This window comes from Nicotiana tabacum, chromosome 24 (assembly GCF_000715075.1).
Source record: "Nicotiana tabacum cultivar K326 chromosome 24, ASM71507v2, whole genome shotgun sequence".
NCBI classification, from domain to species: domain Eukaryota; kingdom Viridiplantae; phylum Streptophyta; class Magnoliopsida; order Solanales; family Solanaceae; genus Nicotiana; species Nicotiana tabacum.
The window spans coordinates 72,803,909-72,826,719 of record NC_134103.1 but is presented as its reverse complement, the minus strand read 5'-3'; the positions used below and the strand labels follow the sequence as shown (position 1 = coordinate 72,826,719).

General features: G+C 41.1%; 1 protein-coding gene across 2 annotated transcripts; it reads left to right on the top strand.

Moving 5' to 3' along the window:
* Positions 1–18,554: 18,554 nt before the first annotated feature.
* LOC107767348 (protein disulfide-isomerase SCO2) lies at positions 18,555–22,560 on the top strand. 2 transcript variants are annotated; one of them, XM_016586320.2, is made up of 3 exons: positions 18,555–19,194; positions 20,360–20,492; positions 21,954–22,560. In XM_016586320.2, exons 1-3 carry the CDS (start codon positions 18,787–18,789, stop codon positions 22,034–22,036), a joined length of 624 nt encoding a protein of 207 aa, XP_016441806.1. In that variant the 5' UTR covers positions 18,555–18,786; the 3' UTR covers positions 22,037–22,560. The 2 variants fall into 2 exon arrangements, with proteins under 2 accessions (XP_016441806.1, XP_016441807.1); XM_016586321.2 differs by having other exon boundaries at positions 18,560–19,194; positions 20,360–20,486.
* The last annotated feature ends 251 nt before the right edge of the window (positions 22,561–22,811 follow it).

Genomic DNA, 22,811 nt, shown 5'->3' with positions numbered 1-22,811 from the left:
CGCGTCATGCGATCGCGAAGCACAAAACTTAGCATCCCTCAATTAACCTTATGCGATCGCAAACAATGCCATGCGATCGCGATGCACAGCTTGCCAAACCTATGCGATCGTGGTTGACCTCACGCGATCGCGAAGAACAAAATTAACACTGCCTCAACTAAGCCTACGTGATCGCGAAAAAGGTTTAAAATACCAGAAATCAGCAGCTACCAGCAGTGCCAAAATGAAGGAAAATACTCGTTAAATTTGGTATAAATATTTGTGACTCGAGCTTAATAATGGTGTTTATATGTGTAAGAGTCAATTTGAAGTGATTTGGCAAGCTTGCATGCAAAGTGAAGTAAAAACAGAAGAATTTGGAGGGAGTATGATTTTGGTGCCCAGGTTCGTGCCAGGCACCAACCAAAACGCCAATGACAGAATAGCACAGAAGTGGAAATATTTCAGTGTTCAGGTTGGTGCCAGGCGTCAAGTGAGACGGCTAAGGACGGATTTCGTCCTAATTCGGCTAGGACTTGATAGTTTCGACCCTATACATCCCCAACATGTATAAAAGGGGTTCTAAACCTATTTGTTAGGGGGTTAGACATTATTGGAGAGGAAAAAGGCTACGAGAACACTTAGAAGCAACAAATCGCGAGAGTTTTTCTCTTCCATTCTTCCTTAATATGTATTTTTATGCTTTCAATTATTATCATGATTGTTAGTATGGTTATGAGTAGTTAAACCTTCCCATCTAGGGTTTGATGGAATATATTGGAGGATGATTTGTTCACTACGTTTAATATAAATTTGTCGTTGATTTTTCTCTAATTGTTTAACTATATTTTCGTTGTTGTTAATTGAAGATCTCTCAATTAACTGAGCCTATTTAGTGTGTATTACTCGAGAGAGAGTACACATTTAGATAGTTATTGAACAACACCACTCCTAACGTATTTGAGAGATCAATACAGAGGGTTTAAAGGCGGGAATAGAGATAACGAAACCTTGGTGCGATCGTAGTAAGCGGTGAATTAGTGCCAGCTAGCGTAGTTCAAGAGAATATGTCTAGTAAATTGTGGTAGTTGCTTGAGAGAGAGCTACGAGACTCAAAGTGCTCACGATCGGTAGAGAATACTTAGGCGAATTTATAGAAAACGTAGCGGGGGAGAATCCGACAATAGGAAAAATCATAATTCTAGACTTTTCCAAATCTTGTCTACAACATTTGCTCTGTTAGTTATAAATTACTATATTTTAATTACTCTTCTCTTAGTCAGTAAACACTCAAATCGATATTTAGTATTACTGAAGGTTGATTACTTGAATTCTTGCGAAACTAGTGGTTGTGATTAATAGGTTAACTCCCTCTGGATTCGACTCCGGACTTGTAAATCAGATTATATTTGTAACGACCACTAGACCTCTTAGGAGGCATAGTTGGGCGTGATCACACACCAAAATATTTTCTATAGTTCGATTGGTGAATGAAAAATATTTTTCGAATAAAATATTTATTAACAATTAATACTAAAATAAGCTAATTGGAGCATGTCTTCATAATTTTTTGAGTACCAAAATTAAATAATAATATCTAAAGTATTAGTTGAAGTAAGTAATACAAAGTTTAAAGTGAAGATAATTATAAGGGAAATTATTTTTTCCCATTTAATTCTATCAACTAAATACCAAAAAATGTCTTCCAATTTCCCGAAAATTACGTCGATCACACTGTAGACAATAAGTTACGTCGAGAAAATAAATTCAAGACCGAACAATATTGCAACAATCGTAGTATTTGATTTTAAATATTTGAGTGTACAATCTCTATGAATCCTCTTATTCTTCTTTTCAACAGTAAATAAAAGAGCCTTTGAGCCTAATCTTGAATTTTATTTTATGTTAATCCAAGTGCTTGGGGCCTGATCTTGATCTTGACGTATTTTAAATCCAAGGGCTTGCAGCTTGTTCTTGAATCTTCGTCTTGATCTTTTAATCCTTAGAACACTTGAATGCTTGTAGCTTTTAGAGAAATCTACAGCGTTTGATCCACGAGCTCCCTCTTGCTTCTTGTTATATCTTCTGGTCATTTTTGAGTTATAAAGACCCCTATTTATAGTTGTGGGAGGGAAGAGTTATGATAAGAACAAACTCTTTCCGACCAATCAAATTGAAGAGTGACAAGGCCGTATTTGATAGGCCTGAACATGTCACTTGCACATGTGGCACATTTTCATTGGCCTTTCAACTTGACTTGGCATACCTTGTCATTTTGATATGTGGCATGATCCTATTGGCTCTTCCGTTAGACTTGGCGTGCCACATCATTTGACACGTGGCACCAAGCTGGGCCTCTAGGAAGATGGCATCTTGGGCTTAACGAAATGGGCTCATCATCTGTAGCACAACTAAATGTGTTAGCCCAATGGATTAAGACTTATTTATTTAATCCATATATATTTGGACTTATATAATTAATATAATTATATTAGTCCATGATACTTAGCTGGACTAACATATTTAATATATAGCCCAAATAATGTTACTGAATTTAAATTAAATAAATTTTGTATGCCTACATTGTAGATAATAAATTACGTCGAAAAAATAAATTCAAGACCGAAAAATATTACAACAATCGTAGTATTTGATTTCAAATATTTGAGTGTACAATCTCTATGAATCATCTGATTCTTCTTTTCAACAGTAAATAAAAGAGCCTTTGAGCTTAATCTTGAATTTTATTTTATTTTAATCCAAGTGCTTGGGGCCTGATCTTAATCTTGACGTATTTTAAATCCAATGGCTTGCAACTTGTTCTTGAATCTTCGTCTTGATCTTTTAATCCTTAGAACACTTGAATGCTTGTAATTTTTAGAGAAATCTGCAGCGTTTGATCCACGAGCTCCCTCTTGCTTCTTGTTATCACTTCTGGTCTCTTTTCTCGATTATGAAGACCCTTATTTATAGTTGTAGGAGGGAAGAGCTGTGATGAGAACAAACTCTTTCCGACCAATCAGATTGAAGAGTGACAAGGCCGTATTTGATTGGCCTGAACATGTCACTTGCACATGTGGCACATTTTCATTGGCCTTTAAATTTGACTTGGCATGCCTTGTCATTTTGATATGTGGCATGATCCTATTGGCTCTTCCGTTTGACTTGGCGTGCCACGTCATTTGATACGTGGCACCAAGCTGGACCTCTAGGAAGATGGCATCTTTGGCTTAACGAAATGAGCTCATCATCTGTAGCCCAACTAAATGGGCTAGCCCAATAGATTAAGACTTATTTATTTAATCCATATATATTTGGACTTATATAATTAATATAATTATATTAGTCCATGATACTTAGCTGGACTAACATATTTAATATATAGTCCAAATTATTTTACTGAATTTAAATTCAATAAATTTTGTATGCCTACAAATGCCCCTACTTCAAGACTAATCAAATTTCTAAAACTTTTGAAGATTATGCTTGAAGTATGAATTTATTTTGACATACTTTCTCCGAATGATAGCGTAAGAGACATTAATCGTTGAAAAATCGAACTATTTTGGAGATTACGGACTCATGATCATGTAGTTCGTTGAACATTGTTTCTGAAATGTCATTTTATTTCATGAACAAACTTATTTCTAAAAGAACAAACGACCTCATTTATAACTTTGAAGTCACTACTAGAAATCCGGTAAAAAACGATCAAAAATATCGACCAACGTTGGTCGATAATGGCCAATAACCGACCAAAACACGATCATTTATATGTGGACGGTATTTTAAGGGTCGGAAAGGCATACCGACCAAAGTTGGTCGGAAATTACCGACCAACTTTGGTCGGTCAATTAAATTCAAAAACAAAATTGCAAAAAATACCGACCAAAGTTGGTCGGTTTTTTCTGACCAAAGTTAGTCGGTGTTTTAATTATGTAATCAAAAAATTCAACACCTCGGAATCGAACCGGGGTCTGCACTGTGGCAGGATACTTTAATTGTATTTTCGCACGAAAATAACCGACCAAAGTTGGTCGGTTTTATTAAAAAGTAAAATTACAGACCAAAGTTAGTCGGATTTTTTAAATGACCGGCCGAATCAACTGACTAATTTTGGTATATTTTTTTAATATTAATTTTTATTTATTTTAATTGAAAAAACGACCAAAGTTGATCGGTTTCTTGAAAAATAAATTTTGCGGGATTCAAAAATTGTTTTCCGCATTTTTGCGCCAAAGAAAATCGACTAAAGTTGGTCGGTTTCGTAAAAAAAAAAATTTAAAATTTTTTTTTAAAAAACCGACCAACTTTGGTCGATTTTTTGACCGACCAAAGTTGGTCGGTCGACCTTGATCGATTTTTACCGAGTTTCTAGTAGTGAGTTTACGTCATATTCTTTATGGAATCATTACTTTGTATTTAAAATTTTGTCGTGAATCATGCCAATTCCATGTGGCTAACATATAAATTACTTAAGTAAACATGGAACTTTGATAGCAACTTGATCACATCTAGTTAGATAATTCCTTATGAATAGCCACATATCTGTACTACTTCGACAAATTTACGCCGTCTCCAACTAGTACTTAGAATCCATTCAGGAATCGATTTACGTCTCCTGCTTCAACTTGGGAACAAAAGAGTTAAATCACTGCACAGTTGATCCCACATCGAATCACGTATTATTAACGCCTCATTTCCACAATCTATATAAACCCCGTGCTCGTATTTATTGAGCATCAATTCGTAGCATTTACAAGCCATATTGAGTCTAGTTTTGCGGACTCGAAGCATTGACGGGAAGATAATTTCTTCTTTTTTTTCTTGTGCTTTCTTCTTTGTTTTATTTGTTGTCTCTTTTTTCTTCTTTATTTTCTTGTGCTTTCTTCTTTGTTTTATTTATTGTCTTTTTTTCCTTTTTAGAAGTAACTTCGTCTAACTATGAAGTACTTTAAAAGTTTGAGACGAACACCTTTAAAAGTTCGCAATGAATACCTTTAAAATTTGCAAGAAAGACCCATAAAAGTTCGCGCGAAAATCCTTAAAAGTTCGTGGTCAAGATCTTTAAAAGTTCACAGTGAAGACCTTTAAAAGTTCACGGTGAAAACCTTAAAAAGTTCGCGACGAATACCTTTAAAATTTGCGGGAAAAACCCATAACAGATCGCGCAAAGATCCTTAAAAACTCGTGGTCAAGATCTTTAAAAGTTCACAGTGAAGACCTTTAAAAGTTCGCGGTGAAGACCTTTAAAAGCACGCGATGAAGACCTTTAAAAGTTCGTGGCGAAGACCATTGAAAGCATGCGATGAAGACCTTTAAAAGTTCGTGGCGAAGACCATTGAAAGCACGCGATGAAGACCTTTAAAAGTTCATGGCGAATACCCTTAAAAGTTCGCAGTCATTATCGTTAAAAGTTCATAGTGAAGGCCTTTAAAAGTTCGCAGTAAAGACTTTTAAAAGCCCGCGATGAAGACTTTTAAAAATTTGTGGCGAAGACCCTTAAAATTTCGCAGTCATTATCGTTAAAAGTTCACAGTGAAGACCTTTAAAAGTTCGCGGTGAGGACTTTTAAAAGCACGCGATGAAGACTTTTAAAAATTCGTGGCGAAGACCCTTAAAAGTTAGCAGTGAAGACCTTTAAAATTTGCGGCGAAGATCCATAAAAGTTCGTGGTAGAAATATTTAAAAGTCGGCAGTGAGGACTTCTTAAAGTTCGCCACGAGTACCTTCAAAAGTTCAAGACAAGCACCTTTAAAAGTTCGAGATGAACATCTTTAAAAGTTTACAACGAAAACCTTTACATATTCGAATTCCTTTCTAAATTCGAGACGAACACCTTTAAAAGTTCGCAACGAAAACCTTTAAAAAAAAGTCTGACACAGACATCCCCCCCCCCCTTTTTTTTACGTCTAAGGCGAAATTTTTACTTATCCATGCTCTCTTTCAAGATCACGATTGTCACTCTTCCCTTTTTTTAGGGTAATGAGCGGATATGAAGGCCAATAAATGCAAGTACACCAATATAGCGAATCCCCAGAATTCAATGCAAGTACTTTGCAACCTCCAAAAAAATATTAATCATTTCATTGAAGATACCAATTTACCATAGCGGCTTGCCCCTTTAAATCAAATGGGATCCAAAGTTTAACAGAATAATGGTATCTCAGCTCGATTTTCAAGTGCTGGTCGAATGAATTACATTCCATCGTATTTCATTCGAACAACGATTAGGGCACTATGTATCTTTTGAAATCATGCAATTGAACTCAGAATGAAACTCTAAGTTGCCTACGTACCTCGGTGAAGAGGATCAAGTCATACCGTAGTTCAAAATGGGTGATTTTTTTATTTTTTTATTTTAATTTATTTTTTATTTTTTATTTTTTATGTCCTAACTTTTGCCTAGGTCGCCTCTTTCGAGGTTTTCAACCTAGCGGACTTTTTTTATTATTTTATTTTTATTTTTTTATATGTGTCCTAACTTTTGCCTAGGTCGCCTCTTTGGAGGTTTTCAACCTAGCAGGCTCTTTTTTTTTATTTATTAATTTTTTTATGGTGGTCCATACACGGTTTAGACTCATGCGGGTCAGGAGTGTAGGAACATGCAGTTTAGGCTCGTGCATCAAGGAGCATAGCGATTTGCAATTTAAGCTCGTATTTGGAGGAGCTTTGCAACCTGAAGATTTTGCTTAAATTTGAAGAGCTTCATGACATACAGTTTAGGCTCGTGCATCCAGGAGTGTAGGAACGTGCAGTTTAAGCTCATGCATCAAGGAGCGTTGCAACTTCAAGGATAATACTTCTTAAAAAAATTTCCATTGTCATCCGCGTCTTTCGTGCCATGCCCATACATTGCCCTCGCGACACGCTTCCATCCCGAATAGTGCAGTATCTCCCCACAACTGCACCTTTAGGCTAACTGACCATTGCTTGCATGGTTGAACCCAACCCATGCTCACAAGTCGACACATGATTCCCCTATGACAGGTGCATCAAGTATCCAATTGGCACGGAGGTCTCGTTTCAACATTCGGCAGCCCGCGGGGCTGGCCGTCCCACATATCGAGCCTCCAGCACCACTTTAATGCCCAACGCTAGCCTGAAGGCGTTGCGTCGTCCATAGAGTTCCCAAACTCGTATGGATACCTTTGACACTCCTTTGAGTCATCTAGGGGGGCCCTTGAGGTTGCCCCCAAGGTAGCTCGTTCGATACGGCTTGGTGGCAACACGTATGGGGGAGGCAGGTCGGAGCTTTCATCACCTATACCCCCCTTATATATGCTTAAAATTAAAAAGCCCAAGTTACCCGAGTAGACAGACCTATGTCAGACAATCAGAAGAGCCTTTTCTCACCAGTTCTTGGCCGAAATCACAACTCCAAAGTGCGAGTTGTGACATCCTCCCACACTCATAATGTCATCGTCCTCGATGACACATCATGTCCTAAGCCAATCCCCCCAGGGCGCACATGGATTGTGATCTTAAGATGAAGCACCACGACATGTCTAGGGCCAAGGGCCTAGACATCTTACGGGCGGCACAAGTTGGGGCGAGCCCCACCAACAGGCACAGGATCGTGCTTGAGAATCCTGGGAAAGGAAACAGGCTGGCTTGCAGCGAAGGAAACTACAAGCGCCGCACAGGCGAGCAGGTGCCGCTATCCAATGTAAGGATTTGGGCCCGTGACACTTGGTATCAGAGCTGATTAAGGCCATACTATGCCATGGCACAATGTCAAGGAAAAGGGTGGATATGGCGAGCGCATTTTGGATGTTAGTGCAGATATCACGTTAAAGCAGAGATTGATGTTCAGATGCCACCAGAGATCGAGAACCCGATACTGATGGTCGAAGAAAGAAATGGGTGATTCCATTGTCTTTCGAGAGTCTAAGGTGCTACTGAATGAGGTGATATGCCAGTGAGTCGGATGGTCAAGAAAAGGCCATGTTTGCCAGGTCGTGCAACTATATTGCGAAGAGTGGGAGCCATGGACTATAAACTTGGGCATGATCGTAGCGGAGATCTTGCCAAGGATGCGTGCGATGCATCCGTTGAGTGTCTTTCCTTAGGGATAGACTTGTGTGCTGCCTGAGGGCATTGCCAAGGTGAGGAAATAGATTCGAGGGTATAGCGAAGCTTCAGAGTTAGGCAAATTTCGAAGTTAGAAGGTGTCATTCTGGAAAGAAGTACGTCGAATGATCGGGGACCGTTGAGAGTCCAGGTGCGAGGCACACCGAACTGGGAAGCCGTGCTAGCAGGACCAAGAGGGTACCTGTCTATAGGGAGAGTATTGAAGTACTACCGGGAGCATTGGCTACTTGCACAGGAAGTGACAGTTGGAAACAAAGAGCTTTGTTCGGGAATGCGGCGACGCTATAACTTTGGGAATATAGTACTCACCAAAGGTCGTCCCAAGAGCTGGCCGAATGCCGAGTGGGACGACAGAGCTAAGATGTATCCTCCACATTGAGTGTGGGAGGATCCCTCCTATGCAAGAGGCATATGGGCGAAGTCGTGGGTCTGGAAGCGAACACATTTTCAAGGTAGTGAGGGCAATTAAACGCTACGGGAGCTATGACAAGAGGGCGTCTTAATGCTACGGGAGCGAAAGGCTACTGGAGCTATGCCAAGGGCATCTTAAGACTACGGGAGCAAAAGGCTATGAGAGCGGCATCAAAAGAGCACATTGATGTGCTAACCTGTGAAGGAAAGCTTCAGACGGACATGAAGGCCGTGAGGGTCATGGTGTAGTTGACTAGTGTGGGTCAACTACAAAGTGAGACACCAGAGGGTGCAAGTGCGGAGGCACTTTCCAAGTGAACACCGAAAGGAGGTGAAGTGCAGAGGCACGCTTGGAAGATACTTGGGGGAGAAGTGCATGGGGCACGACTCATTTTGATAAAGGACTTCGAGGAAGTCCAACCCACAGGACAAAGGGAGTCGAAATGGGCATACCTGAGGGGGCAGACTCTGGGATGTCATAGGCCATGATGTGTCATCGGGGATGATGACATTATGAGTGTGGGAGGATGTCACAACTCGCACTTTGGAGTTGTGATTTCGGCCAAGAACTGGTGAGAAAAGGCTCTTCTGATTGTCTGACGTAGGTCTGTCTACTCGGGAAACTTGCGCTTTTTAATTTTAAGCATATATAAAGGGGGTAAAGGTGATGAAAGCTCCGACCTGCCTCCCCCATACGTGCTGCCACCAAGCCGTATCGAACGAGCTACCTTGGGGGCAACCTCAAGGGCCTGCCTAGGTGACTCAAAGGAGTGTCAAAGGTATCCATACGAGTTTGGGAACTCTATGGACGGCGCAACACCTTCGGGCTAGCGTTGGGCATCAAAGTGGTGCTGGAGGCTCGATGTGTGGGACAGCCAGCCCCGCGGGTTGCCGAATGTTGGAACGAGACCTCCGTACCTATTGGATACTTGATGCACCTATCATAGGGGCATCATGTGTCGACTTGTGAGCATGGGTTGGGTTCAACCATGCAAGTAAGGGTCCGTTGGCCTAAATGTGTAGTTGTGGGGTGACACTGCACTATTCGGGATGGAAGCGTGTCGCGAGGGCAATGTATGGGCATGGAACGAAAGACGCGCATGACAATGGCCAAGGGCTAAAGGTTGCCTTACTCGGGCGAGGCACGAGCTAGTCGCAGATGCACTAGGCGAGTGTCAAGCTTGAGGATTGGGCTGTGCACGCGGGAGCGATGCTCAGTCTTGGGCTAGGGACAAGACATGTCCTAAGCCAATCACCCCCAGGGCGCGCATGGATTGTGATACTAAGATGAAGCGCTACGACATATCGATGACCAAGGGCCAAGACATCTTACGGGTGGCACAAGTTGGGGCGAGCCCCACCAACACGCACATGATGTGCGTGGGAATCCTGGGAAAGGAAAGAGGCTGGCCTGCAGCGAGGGGAACTGCAGGCGCCGCACGGGCGAGCAGGTGCCGCTACCCAATGTAAGGATTTGGGCCCGTGACACCCCATACGTTGCTCCCCAATGTAAGGTTCAGTACTTCACCGTTGCTCCCATGGACGTCTTTGACATCATACTGGGATTGGACTTTTGGTACGAGATCAATGCACTTATTGCGCCACGTATCAACTAGTTCACATAAACGATCCCGGAGGCTAGTGTATTGTGCCCCTTGTTCGGGTACCACAAAATGGGATGCATCTGTTAGCGATGTAACTTGTGAAAGGTTTCAAGAAAGGGGAACCAACATTTCTTGCAACCTTGACGGGAATCGTTGAGAATTCCCTTGAGGCAGTAGCATTGCCTCCCTGCATTGAGCAAGTCCTTGATGATAATAAGGACGTGAAGCTGGAAGAACTTCCCAAACAATTACCACCACGAAGGGAAGTTGATCATCAGATCGAGCTGGTTCCAGGGGCAAAGTTTTGGGAGGAACCCTCAGAAAAACGTTGCTAATACTGTTTCACGGAACCGTTTTTCTGAGGGTTCGGCGAGGGCAGCGAAGTTAGCCTGACTGCTACTTAGCTTCAGCCCTTAGACAATAAATAGCACAATCATGCTAAAGCGATGGCAATCACACAAAACAAGCAAGAAAGCTATGAAAGAAAGAGACTCGGATTTGGGAGGCAAGTGCGAATTTTCTATTGTATTATGCAATATCTGATGCTTACAAAGAATGAGTATAAAGCCTATTTATAGAAACTAAAATGGCTATACAAAGGGGGTGGTTGGCAGGGCTGGTAAGGCTATTCCAACAGCCTGGTGCATTCCAGCATGGAAAGCTGGAAAGACAAACTTAGTGGATCCTACTGTCAACCATGGCCCAGAAGGTCAAAGATGCCTTCCCACTTTCGGCTGCTTGTCCCTTGATCTGCTGACTTTGTGCCAAAGGTGCCTTCTGATGGCATCTCATGATTTCTGTGTGGCCCCAAGTGTTTTCCCACTGATGGCAGTCCAAGATTTGGGCTCGGACAAGCCACGTCATCGCTGGAATTACGGAAAATAATAGGTGTGACGGCGGGGCGATGTACTCTCCCCCACTTGAAATGGCGACGACCCCGATGCCGCACAACTGAAGATAATTGTGGACTTGTTCCCTGAACTGCCACAAATCTTCGTACTTCTCCCATGATGCCTCCTCTGGCGAAGTTCCTTTCCAGTGAACAAGGAACTGTGCGCTCGAATTGCCCCATACTTTTCCATGGACCAACTGATGGTCTATGATGTCTTCCACCTGCTTGTCTGTTGCTGGTGGAGTAGCAAAAATTTGGCTTTGGCTGGACTGCACCCGATCTTTGTCTTCCATGTCTTCGAAATATGGTTTCAATTGGCTAGCATGGAAGACAAGATAGATTTTCAGATGATGCAGCATGTCGAGTCGGTAAGATATTATACCCACCTTGGCAACAATTTCGAATAGGCCTTCATATCGGCGAATCAGACTATGATGTACACCTCGCAATGATTTGAACTATCGTGGATTCAATTTCACTATGACCTTGTCTCCAATCCTATAGTTTACTGGACAACGCTTTCGGTCTGCAAATTTCTTCATTTTGCAGGCAGCCTTGTCAAGATATGACCTAGCTAGATCAGCTTGTTCCTCCCAAAACTTGGCCATGTGATAAGCCCCCAGATTTTTCAATCTGACGTTGGCGGGCAATGATTGAGGAGTGTTGGGCTGTTGCCCAGTTGCAAGCTCAAAGGGACTCTTCTCGGTCGCCTCGCTGCGTTACAAATTATAAGAGAATTGGGCTATATCCAGTAACTTAGCCCAGTCTCTTTGATTGGCGCTGACATAATGCCTCAGATAGTATTCAAGCAAGGCATTAATCCTTTCTGTTTCTCCATCTGTTTGAGGATGAAAACTTGTTGAGAAGTGCAGTTGAGTTCCCAACAAGCTGAACAATTCTTTCCAGAATGCGTCGGTGAACCGAGGATCTCGATCGCTTATGATGTGCTTAGGCACACCCCAATATTTTACGATGTCCCTCAAGAATATACGTGCTGCCTCTTTAGCTTTGCAACCAGCAGTGGTGGCCGAAAATGTTGCATACTTAGTGAATCTATTGACAACCACCATATTGGTGCTGAATCCTTCTGAATTTGGCCAACACGTAATGAAGTCCATGGTTATGCTGTCCCATGGCTTTGCCGCAACTGGCAGCGGCTCCAGTAAACCCCCTGGAAGCTTGGATTCCACCTTGTCTTGTTGACAAACTAGACAAGTGCGTACGTATACCTAGATGTCGTCCCGCATCTGAGGCCAATAATAAGAAGACTCAATCAGGGCCAATGTGCGTTTTTGCCCTGGATGACTGCCCAGGCAGAGTCATGACCTTCTTTCAGCAGAGTATGCCTGAGATTTGCCCATTTTGGCAGGTATACTCTTTTGCCAGTGGTGTACAAGAGACCATCTTCTTCCCAAAATCTCTGAGTTTTGCCTTGACTGGCCAAGGCAAGAAGTTGTTTCGCCACGGGGTCATGTTGCATGCCTTCTTTGATGGTCTTGATGATGCCACTGTTTGCTGAGCTAACAATGGTTTCTAGTAATGTCTTGCGACTCAAAGCATCGGCAACTACGTTAGCTTTCCCTGGTTTGTATTCCAGGGTGTAGTCGAATTCGGCCAGAAAATCTTGCCAACAGGCCTGTTTGGCAGATAGCTTCTTCTGTGTTTGGAAGTATCTTGTTGCAACGTTATCAGTCTTTACAACAAAATGTGCCCCCAACAAGTAATGACGCCAAGTCCTTAGGCAGTGGACTACAACCGTCATTTCTTTCTCTTGGCCCGTGTAACGCCTCTCGGCGTCATTTAGCTTTCGACTCTCAAAGGCTATAGGATGGTCCACTTGCATAAGTACGACTCCTATAGCAAAGTCAGACGCATCAGTCTGGACTTTAAAAACTTTCAAGAAATCAGGCACGGCCAATACGGGTTCCTTGGTGATTGCTGCTTTGAGTTTCTCAAATGCCTTCTGGAAGATGTCGCTCCATTCCCACTCTCTGTATTTTTTTAGCAAGTCAGTGAGGGGGGATGCAATAGCCAAGTAACCGAAGATGAATCTCCGATAATAGTTGGCTAAGCCGAGAAAGGACCGAAGTTCCGGTACCTTTGTTGGAGGTTCCCAATCCTGGATAGCTTCCACCTTGTCCCTATCCATCCGGATTTCCCCATGGCTGATTGTATGCCCGAGGAACTGTACTATGGGCTGTGCAAAGCTGCATTTCTCACGTTTTACGCACAGATCATTTTCCCTTAGTACCTTGAATACCTTGCGAAGGTGCTCCGCATAGTCTTCCATATTGCTGCTGTAAACCACAATATCATCTAAATAGATGACAACAAATTGATCCAAGAAAGGATGGAATAATTTGTTCATCAAAGTGCAGAAGGTTGCAGGAGCATTGTTCAAACCGAATGGCATTACCAACCATTCAAAAGACCCATAGCGTGTAACACAAGTTGTCTTGGGCTCGTCTCTGTCGGCAATCCGCACTTGATAGTAACCTTTCCTTAAATCCATCTTGGTGAACACCTTGTCCTGCCCAAAGTGGTCAAATAAATCAGCAATGAGAGGGATAGGGTACTTATTCTTCACAGTGACCTTGTTAAGGGCCCAATAATCAATACATAAGTGCATGGTACCCTCATTCTTCTTCTGAAATAAGACAGGAGCTCCGTAAGGTGCCTTGGATGGTCGTATGTGGCCAGCCTCTAGCAACTCCTTGAGTTGCTTCCTCAATTCCTCTAATTCCGGGGGCGCCATGCAATAAGGCGACATGGCAGGTGGCTTTTCCCCTAGAACTAGCTCGATCTGATGATCAAATTCCCTTCGTGGTGGCAATTGTTTGGGAATTCTTCCGGCATCACGTCCTTATTATCATCAAGGACTTGCTCAATGCAGGGAGGCAATGCTACTGCCTCAAGGTAATTCTCAACGATTCCCGTCAAGGTTGCAAGAAATGTTGGTTCCCCTTTCTTGAAACTTTTCACAAGTTGCATCGCTAACAGATGCATCCCATTTTGTGGTACCCGAACAAGGGGCACAATACACGAGCCTCCGGGATTGCTTATGTGAAGCTGGTTGATACGTGGCGCAATAAGTGCATTGATCTCGTACCAAAAGTCCAATCCTAGTATGATGTCAAAGACGTCCATGGGAGCAACGGTGAAGTCCGTCAATCCCTTCCAACCTCCTAAAGCAATATGTACGTTAGGAGCAAAGCCATGAATGGTAATGGGAAGGTCATTGACGGTCTTCATCAGCGTGTCGCTGGATATAAAGACAAGTCCAAGCTCCCTAGATCGTTACTCTGTCATAAAATTATGCGTCGTACCTGTGTCCACCATGATGCGCACGTCTTTGCTGTTTAACTTGGCATCGACAAATAATGATTCACGGGGCCTCACATGAGGCGGTTGGGCAGCAACAACGGCAATGGTCATATGGTTTATCAAGGCTATATGATTGAACAAGCCTACGACCTTGTTCTTCCCTTGTCCTGCACCATCAGCTGATGCTCTTCACTCCTCGGGTTGCCTGTCAGTAGGCGCAGCAGTTTGTCCTTGCTGCTGGTAGGCTGCAACAATTGCTCCTAATTTGTTCAGCGTAGGGCAATTTCGAGCAGCATGAGAAGGGTCTCCGCAAAGATAGCAAACATCTCGCTGAGCAGCCTTTTGTGCGCCTTTTTTCCTCTTCTCATCATAATCCTTGCGGTAATTAGAAGAGTGGTTGCCTCTGTTATCGTTGTTCCGATTGGGAACAAATTTGCCTTTGCCTTGGTTGGTGTCCATCTTTGGAGCAGCAGCAACTTGGCTCCGGTTGTTATTTCCCTTGGACACTCCTATTTGGAAATTTGACAATGATTCGGCTATTACAATAGCCTCATCGACGTTGTCAATCTGTTGCCTTTGTAATTCTTGTTTGGCCCAATACTGTAAGCCATCCAAGAAATGGAACAATAGATCCTCACTGGTCAAGTTGGGGATCTGAAGGGTGAGTTTTCCTTTACGTACTCACGGATGGAAGATGTTTGCCTAAGCTCCCTCAACTGGCGGCGAGCCTCGTGCACAACGTTTTGAGGATAAAACTGTCATTTTAGCTCCTCTTTGAACTGCTTCCATGTGTCGATGGAGAACGTTCCTTTCTCCATATCGTCCTTCTTTCTGTGCCACCAAAGTATGGCGGTTTCTACTAAGTACATGGCTGTCGTTCAGATTTTGGCAGCATCGCTGGTTATGCTTACATGTTCGAAATAAGCATCCAGCTGCCACAAGAAGTTTTCCACATCTTGAGCGCTTCTTTCACCCCGAAACTCTTTGGGTTTAGGAGCCTCAATACGTGTTTCTCGGATAGTGATGGGACCTCCTCCACTGGTTCCTGTTGTCTCTTCTAAACGCAGTTTTAAAATTTTAACTTCTGCCTGTAAGGCAGACAAAGCCTCAGTGAGCTTGAGTTCAAGGTTGGTTAGCCCTTTATTTTTGCTCCTGAACTCTCCCTTTGACTTCTCCAAGTCCATCAAGGGAAACTGACTCAAGGGAACATATATTATTTTTGGTAGCGGCAATACGACGGTAAAAGGTCGACAGACCCTTTTCTACCATGTCAACTCTCTCATCGAAAGTTCTGGTGTCGGCCGTTTCGGGTTCCACGTAGGGTAGCAGCTCGCTAATAGGTGGAGATGCGTCTCTGGCCCTACTTTTGTCACGCTTTCAACCCATACCTCTCTGCGGTTCTGGATTCTCTTCGATCTGGTTTTCGTCTATGTTGCGATGTGAGTTCTTAGCCATACAAGAACCTAGGCTCTGGTACCAATTGTCGCGGAACCGTTTTTCCGAGGGTTCGGCGAGGGCAGCGAAGTTAGCCTGACTGATACTTAGCTTTAACACTTAGACAATAAATAGCACAATCGTGATAAAGCAATGGCAATCACACGAAACAAGCAAGAAAGCTATGAAAGAAAGAGACTCGGATTTGGGAGGCAAGTGCCAATTTTCTTTTGTATTATGCAATATCTTATGCTTACAAAGAATGATTATAAAGCCTATTTATAGAAACTAAAATGGCTATACAAAGAGGGTGGTTGGCAGGACTGGTAAGGCTATTCCAGCAGCTTGGTGCATTCCAGCATGGAAAGCTGCCTGGTGCATTCCAGCATGGAAAGCTGCCTGGTGCATTCCAGCATGGAAAGCTGGAAATGCAGACTTAGTGGATCCTACTGTCAACCATGGCCCAGAAGGTCAAAGATGCCTTCCCACTTTCGACTGCTTGTCCCTTGGTCTACTGACTTTGTGCCAAAGGTGCCTTCTAATGGCATCTCATGATTTCTGTTTGGCCCCAAGTGTTTTTCCACTAATGGCAGTCCGAGATTTAGGCTCGGACAAGCCATGTCGTCGCTGGAATTGCGAAAAATTAATAGGTGTGACGGCGGGGCGATGCACTATTTTTGTTGAGGAGTGTTGGGTTGTTGCCCAGTTGCAAGCTCAAAGGGACTCTTCCCGGTCGCCTCGCTGCGTTGCAAATTATAAGAGAATTGGGCTATATATAGTAGCGTAGCCCAGTCTCTTTGATTGGCGCTGACATAATGCCTCAGATAGCATTCAAGCAAGGCATTAATCCTTTTTGTTTGTCCATCTGTTTGCGGATGAAAACTTGTTGAGAAGTGAAGTTGAGTTCCCAACAAGCTGAACAATTCTTTCCAGAATGCGCCGGTGAATCGAGGATCTTGATCACTTATGATATGCTTAGGCACACCCCAATATTTTACGATGTCCCTCAAGAATATACGTGCTGCCTCTTTAGTTTTGCAACCGGCAGTGGTGGCCGAAAATGTTGCATACTTGGTGAATCTATCGACAACCACCATAATGGTGTCAAATCCTTCTGAATTTGGCAAACACGTAATGAAGTCCATGGTTATGTTGTCCCATGAATTTGCCGCAACTAGCAGCGGCTCCAGTAAACCCCCAGGAAGCTTGGATTCCACCTTGTCTTGTTGACAAACTAGACAGGTGCGTACGTACATATCGATGTCACACCTATTAATAGATTTGACCGCTTGGGGCAGGCCAAGGTGTTCACCAAGATGGATTTGAGGAAAAGTTACTATCAAGTGCGGATTGCCGACAGAGACGAGCCCAAGACAACTTGTGTTACACGCTATGGGGATTTTGAATGGTTGGTAATGCCATTCGGTTTGACCAACGCTCCTGCAACCTTATGCACTTTGATGAACAAATTATTCCATCCTTTCTTGGATCAATTCGTTGTAATCTATTTAGATGATATTGTGGTTTACAGCAGCAATATGGAAGACCATGCGGAGCACCTTCGCAAGGTATTCAAGGTACTAAGGAAAAATGATATGTGCGTGAAACGTGAGAAATGCAGCTTCGCACAGCCCATAGTACAGTTCCTCGGGCATATAATCAGCCATGGGGAAATCCGGATGGATAGGGACAAGGTGGAAGCTATCCAAGACTGGGAAGCTCCTACAAAGGTATATATATATATATATATATATATATATATATATATATATATATATATATATATGCCATCTTAATTAAATTTAAGATATATTGTTTTATGTATATTTCACATGTCTAAGTATCATCTTAATTGAAAATGTATTTTTTATGTGTTAATTCAATATTTTTTTTATATACGTTTTGTATATATTAACGTATATTATTATCGAAGTAAGATCTTTATGTTAAGACATGAAGAAAGAAGGAAGAGAAAAACTTAAGAAAGATAATTAAAAAGAAAACGAATGGAACAAATTTAGAAAATATATTGGCTTCGGCAGAAAATAAAATTAAGAAGATGAAGAAAAAGAAGGAAAGCTAATAGATGTAGAAAAAAAAAGGCATGATTTTTGTACAAAGAATTATTGACTTTCCATTCAAATTGCTTATGTTTGGAGATTAATAATTAATATTTCTATTTTAATGGAACTGTGTGCTACAAATATAAATATTTTTCTGCCACAACTGTAATATTGGATTTCATGCTACGAATTTGTTATATTTCTTTTAAATTGTGACAATTATGTAAAGTTCTCAATGAAATATCTGACTGCACTCTTGAAAAGTGTCCACCACTATTTATATTTACGCCAGAATAAATAAACATAAAATGAAACAAATTTGTCGGACTTGCATAAATGGGCTTTCCATAGCTTCTACCATTGGGCCAAATTGAAGTTCAACTCCAACATCTACATGACTAGTTATGGGACCCGAGCCCAACGTAAATGAAGAAGACTTATTAGCACTTTATTTCTAAAACCATATATATAATTGCATTTAAGAACTGCAAACTCTAAGCCCCTTTAGCAAATTTCATAAAACAATTTATACCCCTCAAGTTTGCTTTAAATATCAAACTTGCTTTCAATTTCTCTTCTATGTAATTCCTTTTTACATTATAATTTTGGTCGTTTTAACTTCACGTTCAAAAATAAGCATTTTTATTTCTACTAAATATTCAACTTAAGTATTTGTCGGAAATAAAAAATGCCCACTTTTGATAAAATTTAAAGGAAAAAATTGCTCATGGTATATTTTGTGGGAGTAGTTTACTCCCACCCTTAAACATAAAGGAACCTATTTCCTCCAACCGTGAGTGGGAGTTCCATTTTTTCGTTACTGTAATACTGTTATTGCACAGTTTCAACTACATTTGAAAGACCGGTAATTCCAACGTTGTTGGTTGTTTCCGTACCCCCGTTTTCAAACAGACGCAATTCGCCTCCTAAATATTTTCGAAGCTATTTATCAAAGAGGAGATACGTCTTATTTCTTTAATTTCGAATGTTGCCAATAAACCCTAGTTCCATTTTCACTCCGACGAGGTTTACCTGTTCCGCATTCCTCTCTCCTCATCCTAAGACCACCATATTCATTCGTTGCCACGCCGCCGCTGACCCACCGGCCGGCCCGTCGTCGTCCTCATTCAACTTCGTTTCCACCGCCGATGCCGCTTCCTCCCCCAGCGCCGGCAGAATTTCCCATAACTCCGACGGCACGGCTCCGGTGGAGAAGCGAAGTTCGAGCAAAAACATGAAAATCAATGGTTGGGAAAGACCTTGGTCGCGTAATAGAGAGAGCTACTTGGCGGATGATGGGGAACCTCTTCCTCTTCCTATGACTTATCCTAACACTTCTCCTGTTTCGCCTGAGGAAATTGACCGTCGCCTTCGTTGTGATCCCCAAATTGAGGTCTTCATTTCGCTTTGCTCTATTATTTGTTTATATCTTTATTATATTATTCTCATTTTAGATTAATGAGAAGAAATCAAATAGCTTGCCACTACGGGGATTTGAACCTGGTCTCACATGATCCATTCCAGTTTCATTGGCCACTAAGCCACGCCTTTTGGATGTGACGTAACAATAGCAAACTATAATAAATACTAGACTCAAGCTAGTTTGAGATTAAGGCGAAATTGATTGATAGATCAATTTTCCTTCTTCAAATATCGTCAAGTTCATTGGAGCAATACACACATCCATGGCATTTCAACATTTCATGGCGTGTTTATTCTACAATTTGTTCTCTTCTCTATTTTGCACTATCTCTGAAGATTCATGTAGGGAACAATAGAAGAAAAAGATCTATATAGGCGATATATATTAGTCGAGAATATGTCTTAGACAAAGGAATCACAAAATCAACGGATTCCTTCTTAAACTTATCGGTCTAAGAAAAGAAGATTTAATAGGAAAATCCAGTTTCCTTTTTCCTATAAAGGTTTAATTAAGAATTCCAGGTGGTCCAATGGATGGATTAAGCCATTGATCATATCATAGGTCAAGGATGGAATGAAGAACTAACGTTGTTATTTATTGTAGGTTCTATTGCTTTCTAGGAGCAGGTTAGCCTTTCAAAGATTTATACTTTTAGAAAATATACAAAACTTCTAATACTTTTTATTTGTATTTGCCTGGTATTGACATGAGATGAGTTTAAATGGGGTAACGTTGTCAGTGAAGATTCATATAGCCGACCCCAACTTGTTTAGGGCACAATTGTTGTTGTATGTATAAAAGGGACCTTTTGGAGCATTAATGCTTGTGCAGTGACTAAAAGACAACATCTTCAAGGTCAGAATTTTGTTTAGTATCTCGTGGCACAAAGTTATTGGTAAAGGTATGGGCCAAGATTGGTGAATATCCTGTCAAATGAAAATCTCTTTCACCACTAGATTACTAATAATATTGGTAGGAACCAGAATAGTATTGATCACCACAGTGTAATATCTTTGTTCAGCATAAAAGATGTTTACAAGAGTGTTAAAGTTATCCTTTGGTCGAGGTTTGTTGTTTTTCCTTTGGTCATGCTTATGTTTTGATGAAAACCCTTTGGTCATTCTTGTTACCTTAGGATTGCAAGGAAGTCGTCTATGAGTGGACTGGAAAATGTCGGAGTTGCCAAGGAACAGGATTTGTTAGTTACTATAACAAACGAGGGAAGGAGACCATCTGTAAATGCATACCTTGCCAAGGAATCGGTACAAGTACTTTACTTTTATTTCTTCTATGAATTATATTTTTAATGACACTATTTGCTTTCGCTGTTCTGCTCTACTTTGCGAGTATGGACTGCATACTGATGCATTCAAGGCTTCGATGTATATAGTATCATGCAGTAGGTCATTTATTCTTGTGTGGGACTAATTGTGAATAAGTCCCTGAAGATTAATTACACGTCAATAAGAAAGGGATGCATTAAAAGGTGCTAACTTAAGGTGCCTGAATGTGCTTACTACTTCAGTTTTGTGAGTCATTATGATGTTGTTGAATCAACAAGATGGTGCTGAAGAAAACTGTATGTGTTAGCCTTCTCATAACCCTACCCAAATTATCTATATAAGCAGCTATTATTTCTTTGCACCAAAAGTACAAATAAAGCAGAGAGGAATTCTTCAATTCCTTAAAGTGCAAACTTATTAATCTTTGCTTTTTCACTGGAGATGTTTTCTGTGGAAAAAAAACAGAGTGAAAAACTCTGCAGAAGCATGCTAAATTAACTTCGAAGAGCTCAGTCTTCTGGTGACATTCTCTTGGATATAGTCACTTTCTCATATTTGTTCTAAAACAGAAAGAGAGAGAGAAGGAAAAGATAGGAAGTTCTAAAAGGAGCTTATGGACTAAGTGATTATGAAGGAGTAGGAAGGCCATTGATGGGAATCATCAAAATCTTTTTTGGCGTAATATACTATTCCGGTTGACTATGGTATATTCATAGTGTTTGACTATTGTAGATGTTGATGTATGTATTGTGATTTTGGCACCACTCTCTTTCGTAGTATTTTTAGGATAGATTATGTATAAACAATTAAGAAGCGGAGCACCAAGGATGAGGAGCAAATGTGCATTGTTAACAAAAATAAAAATATTCTTTAGCTATGTTTTCTAGGAATCGCATTACTCTCCTATCCTATACGTGCACTTAGCTTTCAAAATCATACAGTCCTTAGACAGATGTTCCTTTTCATTGTTTTGATCCTTTGCTTCTATTCATTATGTGCTTAGCTCAGTACACATTGATAGAAATTTTACAGCTTCTGAGACAAGGTACCTTCATGTTATTTTAGGTTTATTTTGTCCCCATTTAGCACCTTAGTCATTATAGTGTTCACCTAAACTTTGATATGGAGGTTTACATGAGTCGGGACCAAAACTTGTCTCTTTGTACAGATAAATTTTATGAACAAGAAGTGCATTTTCTTTGATACGAGTAGAAAAATTAAACAAAGAAGTTTCTACTTTCTTTTTCCATTCTTTGCCTCTTTTGCGTTAGTCAAGCTTACATGAGGAAAGAGCAAGGCTGAAGTGGCCGATGACTTCCATAATTTGCAACAAGAGTAATAAGGAAACTACATATTCTCATAATGAGAACTGGTGATCAGCAAAGAAATTTCATTTTGAGATTGTGGAGCAATCTGCTTTTTAATACAAAATCTTTGTGACTGCAGGTTATGTGCAGAAGATAACAGCACGAAAGGATATCGATGTGATGGAGGACTTGGATAATGGGAAACCACCTTGGCAGAAGTAAATGATCATCTAATACACATTTTTGTCTAACCTTAGCAGACATTGACGATAACTTTGAAGAGGCTTATTTATTACGGAATCGTAGTATTCTTTAAGGTGTAAAGACAGTTGCCTGACGACATATTTTCTCAGAGTCAAATAAAAGGGAGATACCATACTACATTCATAATGCAAGTAAGAAGTTCTTGGAGATCAAGGCGGGCGTTCTGTGAAGAATGATGATTATATTCTTGGTCCCATAAGTAAATGTTATTAGTTTACTTCTTCCCAACTCTAGGTGGTTAATAAATCATTGGTTATGAGATCAGGTCTCTGTTAATGTCATGCCCCTTCTATTCATTGCCTGACCTTTCGACTGTATTCTAATGTATCAGTCTTCTTTCCAGTTGGTTGTTCATATAGTAAAAGAATATCTTCTGAAACAGTCTTGACCCTCTAGATGTGTATAATCTTTAACAGATCGACTAAGTCTCAAACCCAAATCAGTTCGGATGAGTTATATGAATTCCTCTCTGCTTTATCCAAGTTCATATCATCCCAATACCTGTATATTTTTTATTGCATAACATAAAAGTTGCTATCTAAAATTAGTTCAGATGAGTTTTTTTGGGGTTGGGGGGGTGGGGGGTGGGGGAGGGGGGTGAAGGTTTTATAACAACCTCATTTGTTACGATATTTTGTGGATGCTATAATGAAGTGTTGTTATAAAAGACGTATACTATAAATAACATAAAAATCGGTTTCGAGAAAAATTTAGCTTTTATAGTGAATAATTG